Raw genomic sequence first — 16,266 nt, forward strand, 5'->3', positions numbered from 1 at the left:
TCTCCAGTTAATAAAGACAACAGCAATACAGCTTTCACAGGCTACAAACTGAAGGTGAATACTGATTTTAAAATGTTAAAAAAAAATGTAGAAATCTGTTGTGATGACAACAGGTAGAATCCAGACTAAGAGGATAGCAGAAAATCTCCAAGAGGCTAACATGGAAGGTGGGAGTTTGAAATCACCTTACAAGTGAGATGATGAAGCAGAAGGGTTATAATGACAGGAAACAGCAAAGAATGCACAGTGGGGAAAGGGCAGGTGGGGCTGGAGTTTCAGGAGATGGGATGTGTCACCATCTAATAGACATTTCATCAAAGCTTCTGTCTAGTTCTCCAATGTCCTGAGTTACACAGCAAGCCCTCGACCCCACTGCCTCCCTGCCCCAAAAACACAAAACCAAAAAACTTCCTACTCATACCATAAAGGTATAAAATTAGGAAAAAAATATATAAGTAGATAGATGCGTGCACTTTAAGTGCAAGACTCTCACAACTGAAAATACAGACTCTATTTTGCAGTTTTTCAACAATTAAAACATTTTAAAGTAACTCAAAGCATTTACCCTTGAAGTACTAAGGTAGCTTCAACTCTGAATCTGCACTTAAGTTCTGAACAGATTATGTTCTACTACTATACTGGTTATACCTGGTAGGAACATTTTAGGATGAACTATTACTTGACCACCCACCAGACTTTACTTCTGAACCTTCTTTAATATGTGATCCCACAACTATACACAGTGCTGAAAAACCTGGCTTAATTTAGAACAAGGAGGATCTCAAAAGCAAAACCTCCTCCGGTCGGCAGCTCACGGTGCTCTCTCCGCGCTGCCACTACATGTAGCACTGCTTCCAAATCCCGAACATGAGGAGCATCAGGACGCTCACCGAAGCACTATGACTGTCCGTCCTGCGGCAAACACACCTACATTTTCACTCAAGTCCTAAAGAACTTTTTTCAAATTTAAAAAAATCCCATAAATTGGCGTAAATGTGTGGTAAGAACCTGTGTGCCTAAATGGAACAGAAATGGGAAAAATACATGTCAAAAACAGGAGCAGTACGGGAAAACACATATTGCTAAATATATATATATATGCAACTATAATAATAAAATATTTTGTTTTTACCTTAAATGTTGTCAAATGAGGCAGGACTACAGGCCATTTGACAAGAAGAATTGTTTCTTGTATTCCTGAAAATCTGTTTTTCCCCTCTTTAATATTTAAGAAACACACACACAGGTTGCCGACAACTCTTAGAGAGCGGCTTGTGTTGTCGTTTTCGCTTTCCCGGCTGTGAATAAGTGCATATGTGAGGGCTGGTCGTGCATGCACAAGCATGTACTCTGCCTGCATTAAATAAAATCACAACACAACACCAACTACATCCCCTCATTCATGTGTGCCTGCAGTCCACCTCGAGGAGACTGAAAATATAAATACAAGCTGCTATTTTGGTGTGATCACACGAATATGGCAGCTTGTGTGTTTTTCTTTTTTTCTCTTTAACATTTTAACACTGGGCAGATTGTCTGCATTAACACAAACCAAAATCAATTCTGCTCTGAAACTGCTTGTAAAAATCTTCCTTCCCTAAGGAATTTGTTTTTTATTTAAGTAAAAAAATGGGCTTGGAGGAAACTATATAAAAGAGACCAACATTTAGGACATCTTAACTTTGTACAGTGTGGCAAACAGTGCTGGACCAGAGGACTGGCAGTTATTTCTCTCCAAATGGGAACTTTGGAGAAGATGACTTTAAGAAAAATTTTAAAAATCAGTAAGTTCACCTTGTAAAATTACTTTTGTGTTATCATTAATATAGGAAAAATTTGCAAAGTAGTCTAATTTCAAGTTGCCTACTACCATGTAAGTTAATAACTAAATTCGACTAGAAACTCAGATGAGACTTGTATATCGTAAAAATTCATGGAGGTACTCTTAAGGGCAGAGGAAGGAAATAAAAGTTAAGTATTTAGCACAGACCATATCTAAAAATTCACTATGAATAAAAAGTAAAATACATTCATATCATATACAAATACATAACAACAAATTATCTACACAACACTGCCCAGTAAAACTTTTTATGATAGAAATGTTCTATATCTGTGTTGTCCCATCCAATAGCCATTAGCACTTGAAATATGACTACTGTAAATTAAGATTTAATTTTTAATTTTACTTAATTTAAATTTATACAGCAACATGTGCCTGGACAGCACACATCAATAATTTTAAAAGGGAATTTTAGCAATTATTAATGAATCCAAAAAATATTAAATTATAAGAAAAAACTGAGAAGACAAAGTTTGCTTATATCAATTATAGCTAAAGCTTGATCCATATATAAACTATAACCAAAAGGAAGCACTAACATGAGAAAGTTGAATTCTTAGAGATCCAACCATATCATGGAGAGTGAAGTAGGAAAGAAGGTAACTAACTAATGAGCAGAGCGGCCTGAAGTGCTACTGTAATAACATTACAATAACCAGAAACATAAAAGACCAAGAATTGAAGAGGTTGACTACCATATCCAACAGGCAATCAGATAAACTTTAAATACAGTCAAAGTTACAATGATAATAGTTAAAGAATTTTAATCATTTAATTCAAGAGAGAGGAAAATGCATCTGAAGAAAGAGTGATACTGTTCATAAATAGCTTATAAATATGTTAGGTTGTAAATGACATTATATACACTACAAATATCTTTTAGAATAGACCCTGATAGACCAAATAACAGACTTCTCTGGCATTTAGTATGGAAATGATATTTTATTCTGAACTCAGTATTTCCCATCATTTTAAGTAATACTTTATTTCATTTAATGTTCCAGCCTTTGAAGCATGGCAAAATTGGTTCAGAATGGACGATTCAAGCTCTGAATTAGAAATGCTGTAAATTAGAAGTTCCTTGATTTACCTTTTGATTATCAGTTTTTTTCAGTAATAAAAATGAGAACAGTAACAACCTCATTAGGTTGACATAAGCAACAATTAATTGAAATGAATACAAAACCCTTTGAGGCAAAAAAGGGCTAGTAGAATAAAGGAATATTAAAATTAGTTGAGGAGAAGATAATATTTAATACATATTCAGATCAAATAAATTCAATAATGATGGCAACAACACAGCTTATGAGATGAAATTATCTTGTTTAAACTTGGACTAGAAGGCTAATAACAGTATTTTTTTTCAAAGCATGCTATGTCTCTAAAGACTAAAAATGTTAAAGATTGTTACTACTAAAATTGAACAATACAGATCATCAGTGATAAGATTCACAATCCATGAGCCTTTATTAAGCATCAACTTGACTCTGCAGTGGCACAAAAACAAGATCAGGTCCATGCCCTTTAAGGGTTTACCAGTAGATCTGAAAGACGAGACCTGGGCTAACATCAAAGTGCTCATACATACTCTTTCCATGATAGCACCAGTTATCTTTTACCGTAACTTTTTTTGGCTGCTTTCTCTATTAGACTTTGAGATTCTTAAGGGTCCATGACATATTTATCTTGGCATCTCCAGTGCCTGGCACTCTGAGGAGATTAATATAAATGTACTAAATACATTGGCAGATTGAATACACTGGCGGGTCTAAGTAAATATAGGACCCAACGAAATTAAGTAATATCATCAAAAAGTTATTAAGAAATTCTACTAGAATACAGAATAGGCACATATTATTTCCAATTGTAAAGACTGGAAAATGCATCATGAACAGTGTGGTGATGAACTCAAGTCTTTAAAAATGAGTTTTCAGTAATCCAAAAGGGAGCAATGGGGAGAAACAGCATTCCAAGAGAGGACAAGCAAGTAATGCAAAGCATGGAAAATGGAAAACACAAAATCCATTCAGGAAATAATGACACAGCACTGATCTAACACAGAACTGTGGAGGAACTTCAGATTTCTGGTTCTGCATATAAGGAACTTGGACATCACTACTCCTTCCCAACAAGTAAAAAGCTGAGCAGACTGAAAAATCAACAACTCTTCTTGGATCTATAAGAGAGTGGAGGACACAGGGCAAACAGGCAAATATAGGGAGTCACAACTTACCAGAGCAGAACTCATAAGCAAAACCCCTGACAGGAACCAATGCAGGATAGGAAAACCTGAACAATACTTAACAAATTGCTAGAAGCTCAGTATGGACAACTCTGAGAGTTAAATACTCCGAGGGACCCAATAATAGGGAGGACCCCCTGAACACCCCCAAGAGCTTGACCAGGCTTCCATAGTAAATATCAGGAAAAAAATCCCCTCGGCTTCCAGTACCGGGGTGGGGGGATGGAGTCATTCTGAACATAGCACTCTGTTCTTAACAAAACCTACCCTCAAAAAACAAAAACAAAAACAAACACAAACAACAACAACAAGAACAAAAACCTGCCCTCAGGGAAAACTAGTTAACCAGAGCCTAATCTGCTGGGGTATTCTTAGACCCTAAATGACCTGGTGGAAGGGAAATACCCAACTCCAGTCCACTTCAACCATTCTGTCCCATCTAAGAGGGTGCCGAGAATTAGAAACACTTGTGAAGGTCATGGTCCAGAGGCATGGGTTCACTGTAAGACTGAGACCGAATCATAGGACTAAAGAACACCTCCCCTCCCCACTCACCTTATCACCACATTATTAAAGGCCTATTTACAGCAGTTCCTTTTACCTACCACATCATGTTCTGGCTACCAGGAAAAAAATTACAAGACATAACAAAACGCAAGAGGCACAATTTGAAGAGACAGAGCAAGCATCAGAACCAGACAAGGCAGAGATGTTAGAATTATGAGATCAGAAATTGAAAACACCTATGATTAATATGCTAAGGGCTCTAATGGATAGAGTAGACAGCATGCAACAACAAACAGGCAATAAAAGCAGAGATGGAAATCCTAAGAAAGAATCAAAAAGAAGTGCTAGAGATAACAAAACACTGTAATAGAAGTGAAGGAGGCCTTTGATGGGCTTATTAGTAGATGAGACATAACTGAGGAAAGAATCTCTGAGCTAAAGGGTAGATGGGGACAAAATTCTTGAAAACTGAAAAGCAAAGAGAATGAAGACTGAAAACAAAACAAAACAAAACAAAAAAGCAGAACAGAAAATCCAAGGACCATGGGACAACTACCTAAGATGTAACATACACACAATGGAAATATCAGAAGGAGAAGACACAGAGCAAGAAACAGAAGAAATATTTGAAGCAATAATGACAGAAAAATTCCCCAGAGTAATGTCAGACACCAAACCACAGATCCAGGAAGCTCAGAGAAGACTAGGCCAGGTAAATGCAAAAGAACTACACCTAGGCATACCATCTTCAAACTACAGGAAATCAAAGATAAAATCCTTAAAGAGGGGGAGGAAAAACAAAAATAAAAACACCTTATCTGTACAGGAACAAATGGAAGAATAACATCCAACTTCTACTTAGAAACCACACAAGCAAAAAGAGAGTGAAGTGAAATATTCAAGGTGTTGACAGAAGAAAAACACCAACCTAGAATTCTATATCCTGTGAAATTATCCTTTAAAAGTAAAGGACAAATAGACTTTCTCAGACAAACAAAAACTGAGGGAATTTGTTGTCAGTAGACCTGCTTCACAAGAAGTGATTTACAAGAAAATAATATAGGTTAGAAACTGTGATCTACATAAAGGAAAAACATAAGAAGGAATAAGTGCAACAAAATAAAAACTTATTTTTCTTACTGTCAATTGATATAACAGATACCAGTTGTTTAAAATAATACCAACAATGTACTCAACTATGTGTGCTTATATATATGTATATGTGCAAACATACATAGGTATATATATGCTCATATATAAGTGAAATGAATAACAGCAATGACACAGAGGATGGGAGGAAGGAGTTTGGATGACTTTGTTATTATAAAGTACTCACACTACCAGTGAAGTGGTATAGTGTTATTTGAAAGTGGATATGGATTATCTAAAATGCCTATTGTAAAATTTAAGGCAATCACTAAAAAAAAGTAAACGTAGTATAACTGGTATGCTGAGAAAGGAAAGAAAATGAAATAATATAAAATGCTTAATTAAAACTACAAAAGGCTGAAAAAGGGTGGAAGACAATAATAGAAATGAAGAACAAGGTAACAAACAGAAAAGAGTAACAAATATGATAGACAATAATCCAACTGTATCAATAATCATTTTAAATGTCAATGGTCTAAATGCACCAACTAAAAGACAGAGATTGTCAGAGTAGATCAAAAACACAACCCAACTATATATTACTTACAAGGAACCCACTCTAAATACAAAGTCATATTTCGATTAGAAGTAAATGAATGGAGAAAAATACACCAGGCTAACACTAATTAAAAGATTTCTTTAAAAGGGCATTACATAATGATAAAGGGGTCAATTCTCCAAGAAGACGTATCAATCCTTAACATATATACACCTAAAAACAGAGCATCAAACTGTGTGAAGCAAAAACTAATAAAATTGCAATGAGAACTTTTAAAATCCACTATCATGGTTGGCAAGTTCAATAACTGTCTATCAGAAATGGACAGATCTGGCAGGCAGAAAATCAGAAGGATACAGGTGAACTCAACATCATCAATCTACTGAATATATTGAGACCTATGTACTTCTTCAACCAACAACAGCAGAATACACATTCTTCTCAAGCTCACATGGAACCTTCACCAAGATATACCACGTTCTGGACCCCAAAACACACCCAAACCAATTTGGCAGATGAGAAATCATGCTCTCAGACTGCAGTGGACTTAAACTAGATGTCAGTAACAGAAAGAGAGCTGGAAAACTCTAAAAGGGAACCATGTGTGTGTTAGGGGTCTGGGTAAATCCATTCATCGGCAGACTGGAGAGTCAGAGAAGGCTTTAGATTAGGCAAGTAGCATGACTAGATGTGCTTTCTGAAAATAAGGCTGTAACAACACATGGATTCGACTAGAGGAGAAAGAGAACAGATCTGAAGAAAACAATTAAACAAGTGAGAGACTCTAGACAGGAGGCAAAAAAAAAAAAAAAAAGACCTACAAACAGGGCAGCAAAAGTGGAAGAGAACTGATGAATGTGAGAAAACTACATATAATGACCTCTTATACTTAATATTTAAAAATAGAAAATGCACATCCTCAACCTATCTACTCCTAACCATCTTTATTACTACATCTTTCATCTAAGTCACTAACATTACTTAATGTGGAATCATACCACAATACTCCTACTTTCCCAGATTCCATCTTCACCTCTACCCACCCCACTGCACAGCAGCCAGAATGATCTTTTTAGATATCACAGCCCTACTCAATATCCCCCAATGGCTTCCCATTGCAACTGGAATAAAACCCTAACTCCCTACTTTGGCCTACAGGACTGCTTGTCTGGCATCTGCTCTCTCCCAAATTTCCCTACTTAAATCACTTATTTCCCGCCATACCTGCCCCCCTTCGGTTTCTCAAAACACCCAGCTTATTTTCACTGAGGGACTTTGCACTAGCTGTTCCCTCTGCCTGGAATGCTCTTTCCCTAGATCTTCACATGGCTGGCTTTTTAAAATTTTTCACATCTCAGCTTAAATGTCATCTTCTCAGAGATGCCTTTTCTAATCACTGTTCCTAAAACTGCCATCCCTCTAACTATCCTATCACCCTGCTTTATTTCTTCACAGCAATTACCATCCTTTACAATTATCTTCTTTATCTATACGTGCTGACTGTCTCACTCCCCTCACCCCCCGACACTAAAATGTGTATCCCATGAAAGCAGGCCCTTGTCTGTCTTATTCACCACTCTGTTCCCACAATGCAAAGGATAAGGCTGGGACACAGTAGACATTCAATAAACGTACAGTAAAAAACAAAATTCTTATCACAGATGCTAGTAAATGAGTAACACTGTATAACATTCGTTGAGCTGTATTTCTTCTTTTCTTCTCCTATTGCATCACGAGATGCCTTACAGACTGGATTGAAAACCATGGATTTTAGATCATGTAGTACCTTATAAAGAGAATGTATTACCTAAAGTAGTAAAATTAGTCAAGCTATTCAGCTTTTATCATTAGGCGATTTGGTGGCTTAAAAGATTGATAGTCTTACCTTACAAGCTAAGTTACCTGCCACAAAATTTATATAGAGATGGCAAGGAAACTTTCTCTAAATGTGGAGGAGAGCCATGGAAGAGCCTTCTGGGGAAGAAGATGCAACCTCCTCCATCTATGCTATGAACTATAAGGTCTCCTAACTGCCATCCCTGAATCTCAGGTTTGCCAACTGAATTAAAATGTACCAGTGGAGACAACTGTAAGAGAATAAGTTAGCCATATATGTGTTGTACACACCACATGCACACACACATTTTAAATATATGAAAAATATAGAAATATAAATTTCTATATAGAAATTTATATTTTATAGATAAATATAAAACCAAATACGCTTTTCACGAAATAACACTTTCTCACACAGCAAAGCATAAATGTTTGTGTTAAGTAACCAAAATAATCAATGGGCTCTCAATGCCACTTCCTATGAGGTTTGGCTGTCTGAGTTTTATTTTCCCCTTCTCTTGTTTGCTTTGTCTTTCAATCAGTCTGGTCCATAGGGCCTCTGAGTATGTGACTCCACTCCAGTGCCATGGTGTCTCTATTTTCATTTGATAACAGTAGAGAGATTAATCATAATCCTTCTTATTAGCCAAATTTTCTAAGATAACTGCCTACCAATTTTTTTTTTTTAAAGGATACCTTTACCGTTTGGTTAGCAATATATACCATGCATTTTGTTTTTAAGAGGCCTGTTTTACTGCCACTGATTATACAGTTACTTAAGTGATTGGTGAGGAAATTGTTTTTTGTTTTTTCCAACAAATATTTGAGTGCCTCCTGGGCACCAATACAATGGCATTCTACCTTTTGCAACTATATACTAGAAGTCAAGCACTGACGCCTCTGAGAGTAGTTTCCCTCTAAGTGGTTACTCTTGGGTTACCTAGATAACTCAGCTCATCAAAATGATCCCATACCTCCCTCCCCCCAACCTGCCACCATTGCCAGTTACATACAGTTCTGTTGTACTCTGAACCCATGATTCCACTGCTTTCTTTCTTTCTTTCTTTTTTTTTAAAGTAAGCTCTAGGCCCAATGTGGGGCTTGAGCTCACAACCGTAAGATTAAAAGTCACACGCTCTACCGACTCAGTCAGCCAGGCACCCCTCCACTGATTTTCATTTTAAAATAGAAAATGTCATTTGTTCAATATGTAGTATAACCTTAATAGCAGTCTATGTCATCTGATCATTCAGTGTTTGGGACCTGGAAAGAGATGGATCTGAGAGAGCCAGAGGCCTTGACCTTGTGACAGGTCTAGCAGGAGTTGAACTAGTGGTGGGGCAGACAGGTGAAGCTGCAGAAGAACCTGGAAAAAGGCACTAGGGATAGCCATGACTGCAAATACATGGTCCATCCTAGATCCAATGATTAAATTTACTAACACTTATGTAACTGTTTACAGCTTAAAGTGTTACCATATCTAGGGGCGCCTGGGTGGTACAGTCGGTTAAGAGTCCGACTTGGTTTTGGCTCCAGTCATGATGTAGGGCTGTGATCTCAGGGTCATGAGATCGAGCTCCATGTTGTGCTCCATGCTCAGCATAGAGTCCACTTGAGATTCTCTCTCCCTTTCCCTTTGTCCCTCTCCCCTGCTCATAATATTATATCATTATATTATGCTCACTCTCTCTCTTTCTCTAGGATGAATAAATAAATCTTTAGAAAAAAAGTGCAAACATATTTAAATACTACTATTAAAATGTACACTTATTAATATACAGCAATCCTTTGAGGTTAACTATTATCCCCATTTTACAGAAAAGGACGCTGAGGAAAGATGTTCATTGAAAAGTAAAATGCTTAAGATTATAGCATATGTTGCTAGAAATTATCCTAGGACGTTCGCACACAAATTCCATGTACTTCTCACTACATGAGCCAGAAAGATGGAGCCCAATATATTAAAGTCATGGATATTAATTAACCATGAGCTAAGTAAACAACTCTTTCACATGGTAAATACTAAGTAGATGCAGAGAAGAGGCTGTTTGCAAACCTGAATGACTGAGAGAGACAGAAATGAGGAGGGTAAAAATAATAGTTGTCATTTAAAAAGTAATTTGGTTAGAAAGAGATTCAAAGGTGTGAAGCAAGAGACAATTTTTTTAGCAATACCAATATTATGACCACATAATATAACCTTAATCAGAAGCACGTGATTTTCAATCACTGTTGAAAACTGAAAAATGGATTAAATACTAAGATTATCAGTATTACAATTTATGTTGAAAAAGGGAAAACAGGAATCTATATTTTAAGAATAGAAAATAATTGTTGCTATCAAAAATGGCCACAATAACTTTGTTACTAATACAAAGCAAATACTGCATTCAATTAAAACTCCTCTATGGATTTTGTATTTTACTAAAATTACAAAGAGATAACACTAATTTGAATTACTACAAGTTCTACGTACGTTCTTTTGACATCTTGTTCAATCATTGATCGCAGTTCTTTATCTTGAAAAAATTTGTTCCAAAGACTCTGAAATAAGGAAAACAACCTATTTAAGATAATCTTACACCTTTGCTTGACTTTTATGATCTCAATTTAATAATTTAACTGATCAGATTTATCCTTCTCTGAGTTATCATTTCACATTGTGGAAAGGAAACCTGAAATTGGAATAATTTTTATTAAAAACTAGTTTAATACCAGAAACATATCCTTACACTAACATCAATTTTTCCAGTAATAATACTGTATATATTTTAAATTTTTGTATTATCTTATAAAGTGAATGATAGTTTTGCTGTTCTACATCCACTACTTCCCTTACAAACAACAAAGAGGTCTACTTGGATTAGAGCAGGGCCATAGGCCAACTGGTCTCAACTTGAACCTGATCTGAATTCCCAAAGCCCTAGACATATAATGTTTTCTGCAAAGCTTGGTTTTTATGATCAAACAGATTTTTAGATACTTTTTAAAATGTGAATTTAAGCAAAGTTTTAAAATTTACTTAATATTCTGTGCTGCTATACTATCGACTATATCATAACAACTCTATGTATCAGGTAAAAAAAGAAATGCTAATATTATATATTAGCTGAAAAATAATTTCTGTTAGCAGGGAAACAGGAATTAGAGCAGCAATCGCAGAAGTTATACAATACCTCTAAAGTAGTAATTATTCTTATTAGTCTTCGCTGGAATATCAGTGGGGATAGGCAGATCTTTTTCAGTATCTTTAAAAACTTAATAGACTCACTACAAACAGTCACTTTTCTTCTTGGAAGTTAGTCCTACCAAGTGAACGCTTATCTATTTTTATCATAAAGGGAGGTTTCCTAGCCTCCTCACTGCCCACTACAACCTTGATAAAACAGTTCTATCCTCCTGTTTATGCTCTTCTCTTTTACTCTGAGTTCTTATGGTCCCCTGGGACTTCTCCATAGTGCCATTCCACAGAAATAGATCATAAACCTCCCACAACACAGGATGAATATAGCATGGAATAATTTCCATCAGGTTTTAGGTTGCATAATATATGGAGTAAAAAAAAACTAACTGGCATGAAATAACACTGCTTTCATTGTGATTGATAACTAGTCTCATAAGCATATTCTTATGGGCAAAAGAAGCTGAGATATGAATAAAGATGAACTTTACCCCTTCATCCTGTGAAAGGGGATTATTGATCATCAAATCTTGCTGGCCAACAACCTTCCTCGGGTTTGTGATGTGCTGGTAAGGAAAGAAAGAAAACACACACACAAAGATCAGAGGTTACTGGACTTTAAAGCATACATAAGAAAACAATTACATTAATTAAAGTACAACTTACTATTTCTTTAACGTTGCTATACCATGCTCTTAATTCTTTAATTCTACTTATCCACTGACTTTTATCTTGAGGAAGAACACAAAGAAATAGCTGTCAAGGAAAAAAAAAAGAAAAAAGGAAACTTTTGTAAAAATCCTAACAAGCAACATATAAAACTATTTGCCAAACAGAATCACCTGAAAGAGATATTCATATTGAATATTGCGAGAGGTATTCATATTCATGGTATTTCATATTCATAGCATTCCAGTTCCCAATAAATTATATTTGGGAATGTTTATATATATTTGGACAATTCAAAAAGTGAACGGAGGCCAAAAGAACAAGATCCCAAAAGCTACACCACAAAACAATCAAGCTCCCCTCCAGATTTATATTAAAAATGAACAAGAATGCACTGAGGCTCAAGTATAATTCCCATTTTACAGTCTTATATTAATGGCGTATTGACAGACACAAAGTCCAATGATTAATTTCAAGGTTTAAGATTTGTCTTAAAAAAAAAAAAAAAAAAGATTTGTCTTAAAACCGGCAGGTAAAGGACGGAAAAGAACCTGAGGGCATGGCTTGAGAAGTGAAGTCATTCCTTTTAAGGCAGAAATGTAATTTACAACTGGCAACCAGCTTATGAAAATAACAAGCATTCTTAAAAAGACAAATTTTATTTCATTTAGTTTAATACATTAAAATAAATCTGGATTTGAGTTTATTTTTAGCAAATGAAGGATACTAAAAGTTAAACAACAAGGAATGGGGGGTGGGGCACAAATATTTGTATACAAATATTCTAGCAGCAGGTCCCCTGCCTTTACTGCCTGCATCTAACAGAAGAAAAACGTATTTTAATTATTAAATTTAAATTATTAAATCTAAAACTGTCTAATGCATCATGTGTTTCTTACTGTCTTTACTTTCACAGACTCTGTATGCTCAGTTTATGCAGATAAAACCTAAAAAACTTTCAACAGGAGTCATTTCAGAAATAAGTCTAAACCTCAATTAATTCATTTTGAGAGAACAAAAAGGGACAATATTTCCAGGCAATCAAAAAAAGATAACTGCAGATTATCACTAGTTTTGGTAATCAATGGCCCTTTCTCTTAGGAGACTGACCTAATTTTCTTCCACTTCTCTTTCCTGCTGCCCTTCACTTTATGTTTCCAGTAAAAAAAAAAAAAAAAATTGAAAAATCTTTTCCATCTGCTGTTTCTGAATCAAAAAGAGGGGTGACTAAATGGCTGCACTTGATACAATGGGAAGCTGGAAGTAAATCCCACTCTGCTCCTGCCCAGCTTCAAGGATTTCTGCAGAAGCCTCTGGGGGATGTAAAGGTGTTGCTTTGAATTCTGCTCCATCAAATGAGATGAAAGAACAGCTATTTCAAATGACTCCTTTACCATCACCAGTTACTCGGGACTAAGGTGGTTCAACCTTATTAGTAAATGTCCTATGAAAGATAAACTTGGATGGCCAAAAAATCGAGAGTGAAGTCTCCTGGAAAATTCAGTGATCCCCTGCATGGGTAATCTCCCAGGGCATCAGGTAATGTGTTGATATACTGCAACCACAAACTGTAAATAAATATTTTCTTCTTACCTTCCAGCAAATGCTGCGGAACCTGCTGCTTCTCAGCTGCCCATTAATCCCCTTCTGCCTTATTGTTGCCAAGTAATTGTTGTTTACAAATAGTTCTTCCCATTCTTTCCTATACGCAAGAAACCAAAGCATAGGGATCCTTTTGTTAAAATTCTCTGCTTGGAGAGGAGTGCTAACAGGAAATTAATTTTAAATAAAGTCTAAGAAATGCAACTTTTAAAACGTATATATTTAGTTGTGTACTGTTTCTGAACACATGGCTGTCTTTTTGGACACAGTTCTTCTGTAGATTTAATGAATATGTAGATCGCTGTAATTATGCCAGCTACTGAAATTCATAATGTCTATGGAGGCTATTCCATTTCCTCTAAAATGTTGGTAGTGCAGTTCAGTGAAACAAGAAAAAAAATGAATATTAATATAAATACATGACTGCTTTAGCCATTGACAAAGACATACCTGGTCCAAAAATACACAACAAAAAGGGTACCGTTGATTATATTGGCTTCTCACATGAAATATCTGTTTAAATGAACCCATTGCTCTTTAGTGTCAGGCTGGGGTGTTAAATATAATAGAAGACTACTTTAACTTTTAGTGCTATTTCCTATTGAAATCTCTGCAACTTCTTTCTACATGATCAGTTTTAAAATTTTAACAGGTGCAGGCAAATTTGAAAAAAACATCAAAAAATTAAAAAGCCTCACTGTAAAAACTGTTAAAGGCAAGCTTGAGTACCTTGCAGTACCTATGGCTGAGCAGATAAACAACTGAAATATGCCTCCCAGGCGCGCAGACACCAGGGGCCTAACACCTGTGCCTCATTAATATACAAGTAAATCTGCTCTACTGGGAAACAATTGGAAATTAATTGTCCCAAACCATTTACTGAGTTTGAATAAAGGAAGTAGACCTATATTCCCTGCATCTTGTACCAAACTAAACATCAAGAATCATTTGTCAACAGTTGAGGTTACTGAGCACAGCTTTATGAAATTTCTCTCAGATTTCATAATACCACAGTAAACTTATAATTTAAAACTTATCATCAAGGCTGAAATCCCGGCAATCTCTTCAGAGAGACTTCCTCAAAAGAAAGCCTTTAAAACCCTCAACCGTCCTCCGATATACACATGCAGTTGTCACTGGCCAGACCTGATTCGTTTTGAGAAAGGACAGCCTGCTCACTATGCTATCTCAGGGCCAGTAATGCAACCAACTGCACGCCTACAGCTACAACACCTGACTGTGGAGTATCTTCTCCACAGAGTTTTCCAGAAGAGTGATGCAGGCCATGGCACATTCCTGACTGCCACAAGCAGGAGGACTTCCAGCTCAGCCCTGTAGCATTGACCCACAAGCCTTCTGCCAGGAGGGGCTAGTGGCTAAGTATGCCAAATGAGACAAGCACTCTGGCTCCATACCAAAGAAATACGTTCCTACCACCGCTCCATGAAAATTTTACTCCCAACACTCCATTCATAACAGAAAATAACACTTTTTATTTTAATTTGCATTTGTATCCTTAGTGAAAGTGAAAAATTTTCATGCTTGAGTCATTTTATTTCTTTTTTAAAATTAGCATTATTGTTAATAATAATTATAATATTGCTTTTATTTTAGTGTGCCGTATTATTGGTCCAAAGGAGGAGTTTTTAATACATTAAAAACACCACACCTTTGTCTGCCATACACATATACTTTTTAACCCAATACCTTGGTTTTCAACACAGTAAAGCTTTTTAATTTGTGTATTAATTTAAATCTAACATTTTCTCCTGATGCTCTTTCCACTGTTTTCATGCTTAAGTAATTCTTAGCCGCTCCAAGCTCAAAGAAATGTTCTTTTTTTTAAAATCACATTAGTCCATTTGTATTACCCATAATATTTTAAATACATTATCCATTTCCCAACAATCTCACATATATTATCCACATCTCATATTCAGGTTTTGTTTTTATCCAGTTTTAGCAGTACTCAAAGATGAGATAAGCAATGAGTACATCTCAGAAAATGTTAAGTATGTCTAAATAGCTTGTGGTCTGCAAGCAAAAACTGCAGATTTTAAATGGATTCAGAACCCAAAAGGAATCAAAATTTGTGCAAGACCATGCAGTTCCATGGCCTGAAATCACCGATACATTCCAGATAAGAGAGGGAAGTGTGAGGCAAGGACTCCCCAAGTCTCTTCCAAAATCAGCTCCTATTCACAGGGACCAGGACAGTGTGAAGGTAGACACAGCTGGTGGCTAGATTCATTGCCATCTTGTCAAGTTACGCAGCCTTTTAAGGTCAAGTTACATACTACTTATGAAATGAAGGATAATTATTTGTTAGCTTAAGTAAGACCCTGGGCCTTGATTACGGTGTCGGTAGAGAGAACAGGAGACTGGGGCATGTGAAATGGAAACATTATCTTTGGAATTCACAATCATCTCAATTTATTCAGGGTACTTAGAGTTCCAATTAAGGCTTAACGCCTCAAACTGATGAAGAGCTCTGTAACAACAGAGAAACACGAAGGCCACAGATAATTCATTGTCTTGCTCTCCTAGGGCCTCGTGCTTCATTAATGAACAGTGATACGGAGTAAACACGAGTGACCGTGCCTACCATGTGCTTAGCACATAGAAAGATTAGAGAAAGCATGAAGTTAAGGTAGATGGATCTGTAAACCAATAATAATCTGGTGAAGGCAAAGCACCCTGGCAGTACAGAGAAGGGAGAACTAGTTTTATACCTAAAA

General features: G+C 36.1%; 1 protein-coding gene across 8 annotated transcripts in view; it reads right to left on the reverse strand.

Annotated features, from left to right (window-relative positions):
* Window positions 1–16,266, reverse strand: part of TBC1D5 (TBC1 domain family member 5) — a 567,676-nt gene that overhangs the window by 241,118 nt on the left and 310,292 nt on the right. For 6 of the 8 annotated variants that reach the window (XM_078072131.1, XM_078072109.1, XM_078072120.1 and 3 more), the window contains 4 exons: window positions 13,520–13,628; window positions 11,924–12,013; window positions 11,749–11,823; window positions 10,553–10,620 (listed from right to left, as the gene is read on the reverse strand). In XM_078072131.1, coding sequence (XP_077928257.1) covers window positions 10,553–10,620; window positions 11,749–11,823; window positions 11,924–12,013; window positions 13,520–13,628 — 342 coding nt within the window. The remainder of the gene's footprint in view (window positions 1–10,552; window positions 10,621–11,748; window positions 11,824–11,923; window positions 12,014–13,519; window positions 13,629–16,266) is intronic. The other 2 variants (XM_078072157.1, XM_078072164.1) reach the window with 1 other exon arrangement.

Source organism: Halichoerus grypus, chromosome 1, assembly GCF_964656455.1.
Source record: "Halichoerus grypus chromosome 1, mHalGry1.hap1.1, whole genome shotgun sequence".
In the NCBI taxonomy this organism is placed as follows: domain Eukaryota; kingdom Metazoa; phylum Chordata; class Mammalia; order Carnivora; family Phocidae; genus Halichoerus; species Halichoerus grypus.